The sequence below is a fragment of the Hippichthys cyanospilos genome, chromosome 3 (genome assembly GCF_059441005.1).
Source record: "Hippichthys cyanospilos isolate Australia breed blue-spotted pipefish chromosome 3, RoL_Hcya_1.0, whole genome shotgun sequence".
NCBI classification, from domain to species: Eukaryota; Metazoa; Chordata; class Actinopteri; order Syngnathiformes; family Syngnathidae; genus Hippichthys; species Hippichthys cyanospilos.
The window spans coordinates 22,224,306-22,230,865 of record NC_142371.1 but is presented as its reverse complement, the minus strand read 5'-3'; the positions used below and the strand labels follow the sequence as shown (position 1 = coordinate 22,230,865).

General features: G+C 38.0%; 1 protein-coding gene across 1 annotated transcript; it reads right to left on the bottom strand.

Moving 5' to 3' along the window:
- Positions 1–211: 211 nt before the first annotated feature.
- cmtm6 (CKLF-like MARVEL transmembrane domain containing 6) lies at positions 212–6,390 on the bottom strand. Its single transcript, XM_088410848.1, has 5 exons — positions 6,263–6,390; positions 4,914–5,037; positions 2,978–3,154; positions 2,253–2,351; positions 212–1,526 (listed from the first exon to the last, which is right to left on the bottom strand). Exons 2-5 carry the CDS (start codon positions 5,028–5,030, stop codon positions 1,341–1,343), a joined length of 579 nt encoding a protein of 192 aa, XP_088266974.1. The 5' UTR covers positions 5,031–5,037; positions 6,263–6,390; the 3' UTR covers positions 212–1,340.
- Positions 6,391–6,560: the final 170 nt, after the last annotated feature.

Genomic DNA, 6,560 nt, shown 5'->3' with positions numbered 1-6,560 from the left:
CCGCACAAAATGCTTATTCCAGAAAAAAAATTAAAACTATAACTATTGGAAGAGCCTTTAACCAATTTGATTTACTTTTTGCAAATATCGTGGTGGCCAACTGCTTTACTTAATGACCTTGTCAACTTGTCAACAAAAAAAAAGAAAAGAAAAGAAACACGTGGACGAAAAAAACCCGTTAACGAAACAAATGAGACTCACACAAATGAGGTAGAGAAGACGAGTTTAATCATGACATCCGCAAAGATCATTGCTTTGAAATTAAAATTAAGTGGGTTGTCACTTTTATCTTGCAAATTATTTCTACATAAACGACAGCGAATGTGATATAAAAATAATAACATTAAGTCAAATGTTCTCACAAATTGCAATAATTGCTCATCTTGGGTTCAAAAACTAGTCTGATTATGTAGTTTCATCATTTGCAGTCCACATTATTTTTGGGCATATAATTCAATTTTAATAAATGTGTCTTTGTTGTGACTAATTAGACGGAACACCTGATGGCTCTAATAAAAAATGTTTGGAAATAAAATCTTAACAATCTTTTTAACATCTGAATGATGGTTAGACGTATTCAAATGAGTGGTTAAAATTGTTTACAGTGATGAAAGCACACACTCATTCTTAAACTGTTTTCATTTTGCATTCTAAGTTTGTACAGCAACATATGAACACAGCATTTTGAGAGGCAGAAGTTTTGAACAATGTAAGCAAAGTTCAAACATTTCAAACAAGAAAGGCATTATAGGATTTGGGGGGGGGGCAAGATTCTGGAATTAGCTGTTAGCAACAATATTACAAACTGGAGCCTTGACATCTACTTACAGCAATCATTCATTATTAATAGAGGAGTGTCCTATATTAAACCTTTTCATTTGTTCTTACTTGATGCCATTTGATTGTGTGATGACAGAAAATACAAGAAAAAAATGAGAAAAGTAAAGTATCACTGTGTTCTTACAAGCTAACTTAAGAATATTTACAGACTAGATTTAAGGGGACATAGTATGGATAGCATATTTAACAATATATGCAAATATTTATGTGTTTGCAGTGTTTGTCCAGCAATTAAGTTAGAAATGATACAACCAAGAACACCTTTTATTCCGACTATATCTGTAAATGTGACTGTGAACAAGTCATTGTGACTCCTACGATATCAAATCCATAATATGTCTCCTTTGAGTGGAAAGGCGATTGTTTATTTCCTGAGTGGCTGGCCTCAGTAGTACAAAGAAAGGAAGTCAGGCCAGCTGTGGGAGACGAGAGTGCCTCCTAAAGTGTAAAATGTTTGACCTTTCAAGGCACACACAAAGCACAAAAACAAACTAAAGAAATCATTCTGCGGCTGTGGCGTCTGTGTTGAGTTTTGCTGTCTCCGCCGGAGCCTCCTGGTCAGGTTCTGGCGGTTGGATGCCGTTAGTAGACTGTGCCTTATCCCCTTTGCCAAAGGGAAGTCCGTAGCTCCTCCAAAATAGGAAAAGGTCACCCATGAACGTCAATGTCGCCAGGAAGCCAAATGCCTGCCAGAGGAAATGTTTCAAAACATGAAAAGAAAGAAGTAGTGGGGGGGGGACCAATACAAAAAGGAGTCAAATAAGGTAGTAGGGAAGGACATGCATAGGAATTATACAAAGAAAAGGGAGTTAAGGTAAGGAGGAAGTCTGAAGGAAGTGGGGAAATAACGAAGGAAGTAGGGGGGCGAAAAAAGACAGGAAGAACACAAGAAGGAAATATGAAAGAGGGAAGGAAACATGACAATGTGAAGGAGGAAAAAAGGAAAAAGAGAGAAGTAAGGAACTAAACTATGGCTGGTGGTAGGGAAGGAAATTATAAAGTAAGGAAGGTTAAAAAAAAAAAGTAGAAAATGGGAAAGGATAAGAGGCAGTGAAGGACCCAAGAAGGGAGGTGAAGAAAGAAGCATGTAGGGGATGGACAGGTAGGGAGGGAAAAAAGGAAAGAGGGAAGGAAAGGAAGAGGTTGGGAGTCAAAAGGAAACTGGGAACAAAACAAGACGAAATGCAAGACAAAATAAGGTGGCAAATAAAGAAGCGCAGAAGGAAACAAGTAAATAGGTCATGAAAAAAAGACGCCACAAAGAAAGGAGGTAGGGAATAAAATAAGGAACTAGGGAAGGCATCAAGAAAGTAGGCAAAGACAAAGATGCGCTCTATGAAAAAAGTGAATGGGAAAGGGATGCTCGGTTTGAACGAAGGGGGGAAAAAAAATGGAAGAAAGTGTTTCCGCACCACAGCAGTTTTCTCCAGAGAAGTGCCGTCGTTTTTGGCAGCAAACACGATGGAGGCAATGAGGAAAAAGAAGGCGATCAGCAACGTGTACACAAAGTCCTGCAGCACAACAGTAACAGAAAAAAACATCATTGCAGTATATCACTGGCATCATAACATGTTATATATGTATGCACTAAATCAATGCAAATATTAGTAATATATTGTTATGCACTAATCCAAAGCAAATATTTCAAATGTACAGGAATGCACTACAGCAGATAGCAGCAAGTATTTTTCTTATATGCAAACAAAAGATGGTAAGTATATAATAAGCGTGATCTAAAAGTTGTCAACTCAGCATTTTGAACTTGGAAGATTTCCTGTCTTTACAGGGAGGCCCCGGGTGTGGTCACATGATGTTTGAATGGGTTGTCACATCAACGCCACAATATTTGACAGAGTTGCCACATATACATGGTACCATTGATAAAACTTGTGAAATTTCCTCAGTGAAAAGCAGATAGAACTTTCTCCAATGTTGAGTGCTACCTTTTCATGGAAAATGTATGACTCTTATCACCATTTCAGTAAGCAGTGGGATCTTAATTCGTTCCTAACTGAATTTAGTTTGTGAACCTTGACATTTTCATAATGCAAAACATGCTCATTAGCTCGACAATGTTTGAGTGAGCTCAGAAAATGACTTCATTTCAACTATCCTATAAGAAGAACGTGGCTCTTACCAGGCTGGACCAGCAAGCTATTCCCACCCTGCGATGCAGCGTAGTGGAGAGGAGGACGAGGAGCAGCACGGTGAAGAGGAACGCCGTGCAGCTGATAAACTCAAAGAACTCCAGGGCTGTGCAGTTGTTGCAGACGGAGACCATCTCCTCGAGGATGAATGCCACCATTGACATCAGCTGGCAAGATTTTGGGGGAAAGGGGGCAACAGATTAGACCATAGATATAGTGCTTCCATCCATCCCTCCATTTTCTATAGCCGCTTATCCTCACAAAGGTTGCAGGCTTGCGTATGAATCAATTTTATTTTATTCACCAAAATCACCTTTCATTCATTCATAAATGCATTTGGGGACGCAATAAAAATACGCAGTCTTTCACGATATGTAATATGGAAGTGACATTACAGTATCATAAGGTAGAGGGGAGCTATCCTGCATATTTGGATATTTTAATCCAGAGAAAAGGTTTTGTCTCAAAATAAGGGACACAAGTGAATGTCTGTCCCATAGAGGTTCTCCTGTTAGGATGAGGTTCTCATCCCAAGAGAATGTTCTGTTCTGAGAAAAAGTAGGCTCCACAGAACATTCTAATCTAGGCCTGGGCAACTGAGGTTGTTGATCCTGCCTGTCCAAAAAAATGATCAGTCAGGAAGAGAGCGATAATGTTAATATTTCGAAGGATAGCCAAACTATCAGTGCTTTAAAATAGTAACTGTTTGCAACACAGCAAGCCGTAGTTTGTTCATTAAATTTTCAGTTGTTATAAGAGTCATTTCAACAAATAAATACCAGCATATGGGGCTTGAATAACATTGAGTGCTTTTGTTCATTTTCTATTAGAGTTAAAGCATGTTTTCTAGACATCCTACATTTTTTTTTCTCTTATGGGTGGATTATAGAAACTCCATTCGTCTGCTCCTGGCCTGTCCCTTTTGTCAATTTTCAGACCCCTTAGTGCCCCCCCAGTCAAAATGTTTGCCCAGCCCTGTTCTAATCCATAATTGAAGCTTTTCACTCCGAGAGAAGTTACTCAATTTTGGTTCTTGTCCTGAGATAAAGTTCTCAGGATGGATCTAGTCTTGCATGGCATGCCAAGAGAAGTTTCCCGTCTCAAAAGCGGATCTTAGTCCCAAGATAAGGGTCTAGACCTGGGAAAGGGAAAATTATGTGTCTTGGCCCAGCAGACCAGGAACATTATTTCACAACTTTCATAAGTCATAATTCAAACTTGTGTACATCCTCTGCACTGGTTTGGCGCCTTCCGCGCTAAACATTGCGATAGTCCATTGGCGATGTGCTAACGGAGGACTGTGCTAACGGAGATGTGCTAACGGCAGCGCTTTCACTTCCCGCTGGTCAATTCCTGTCAAGAGGCCGCAGGAGGAAGGGCGAATCACGGCCAGGACCACCGAAACCGCATTTCAGTGTTTTCTCTCGGTTTGCGCGGATGGCAGTCAACCATCGATTATTACAGTGAATAAATGAATAAAATTTTTATCTCGAAATAAAGTGCATTCCAAAACAATTTTTCCTCATTCACTGTTTATTAACCAATTACTGTTGTCAATTAAGTTTCGTTAGGTAATGCAAAAAGTTACTAAACAACATTTATGCAATATCATACAAGAGGGATGTTGCTCACACTAGCCATTATAAAACTGAGTCAACTACAGGTTTGGTCATTGTTTTTCAAAGTAAAAGCAGTTTGGATTAAACAAAAGATAATCAGGCAACTTTCATGGACTGCAGAAGTAAATGAATTTCTGGCTGTATGACTGAAATCAAATGATGTGTACAATTTTAATTTAAATAACGGCCTCACACGATTACTTGACAATTGAAATAGTTGTAGATTAATTTGATAAAGCGACCAGTTGTCAATTATTCTCAACACCGCTGACATCAATTGTAAAGATCAATCAGGACATTGACTCACCACTTCCAAGACCTTGATGAGGAAGCGCATTTTGTCCAAATATTGTGAAGGCACAAGGCAACAGCCAGTGTTCGGGTTTGGCACCGTTGTAGAGGAATAAACGTCTTCGGCAGCCATGATGAAACTGAGATATGACATGCATGCACAATGCAATGTGAATATCTTGTCACAGTATCAACTAAATCCATGTAAATATTTATAAGATGCTGTAAAATAATACAGATATTTGCAATAAGGCAAAAATCAATGCAAAAAGTTACTAATATGATCTACATTGTGACATATCTGGATAATGTGCACTAAAATTAAGTAAAGGCAATGAAAAAGTTAATAACATTTGACATTCAAAAAAAGAGAATGCACATTTAAAACAGTGGTTAAAGAACTCCCCACAATTGCACGATTATGTTTTTGGGAAAGTAAAGTTTTGCCAACAAAAGTGGTTTGTTTCAAAATAAGACTACAATTGCCATATGTTCAAATTTTCCCTCACAGAACACATGATAAATTTTGTTTAGCTTTTATAAATATTCCTCTTCCTCGTGATGATTATGTAACATTTGAGTCATTAAGTCACCTGAAGTTATTTCATGACTCAACAACTAATTGGATTTAGATGAATAGTGTGTTAGAATAACAGGCTGGGGCAGTCTTTAAATCACATAGTATGATACTATAGTTTACGCATACATTGACTTTATTTTTATTTTAAAAACAGGCACAAAAGATTAACTTGATGGATTTTTCAAAGTTTTGGTGTTGATTACTTCAGCAGATGTAACTAAAGCTATTAATGGTGCTACTTGATTCGTTTCATAAATTTACAACTTTATTTTGTTCTGCTTATTTTTCGTCAATGAAATGAAACGTGATGTTTTTTTTTTTTTTTTTTTTTTTTTTACTCTGGTTAGCAGCAGCATCACATTTATGAGTTGAAAATCACTTTAGGACCAAGGCAATTTCAAGTGTGACGTGGTAGTGAAAAAAAAGGCAACAATAAACGGAGAAATAGCACGGATAGTAAAATTCTGTAAGCAGCCTGGATGACCGAAAAATGAAAGTGAAGTTAAGAAGGTAAACAAGAAGGAGTTTGAAAAGTTCCTCGTTTAAAATTGTTGGGACAACCCACACCGAATACACTTGAGACTAATTCAGGTTTGGTTTGTTGGTGAAAATTAGAAAAAACAGAGGAAAAAATGCAGCATATTACAGGTAATTCTCAACGCAAAATGGCATAAAGATTTTGTCTCGGAGAGCGGTGCCGCGCGCGGGTAATGAAACCTGCGCAAAGTATTCTCTAAGGCAAATTTGACAAAAATTTTCCACTTGAATCAACGAACATGACTTACCGCTGTAATGTCCTTGTTGGAACAACGAGTGGTCGCGCAGTTTTCGTCAAAACAAAACAAAAAAAGTTACGAGAAGTTAACTTCCGTGTTGCCTTCTTTGCTTGTTGGGCCGCACGGAGTAAAAACTCCAAAAAGCGGAAATACAAAACACATCTTCCGGTAGTGGTGGGCGGGGTCGTTTCCGTTGTATAGATAAAACGATGCTCTCACGTGTGTCAATTGTAGGCAAATTTAGCATACTGTATTCCAACCTAATAATGCATCGATACTAATGGTTTGTTCAAAAGTGCACTTCCAG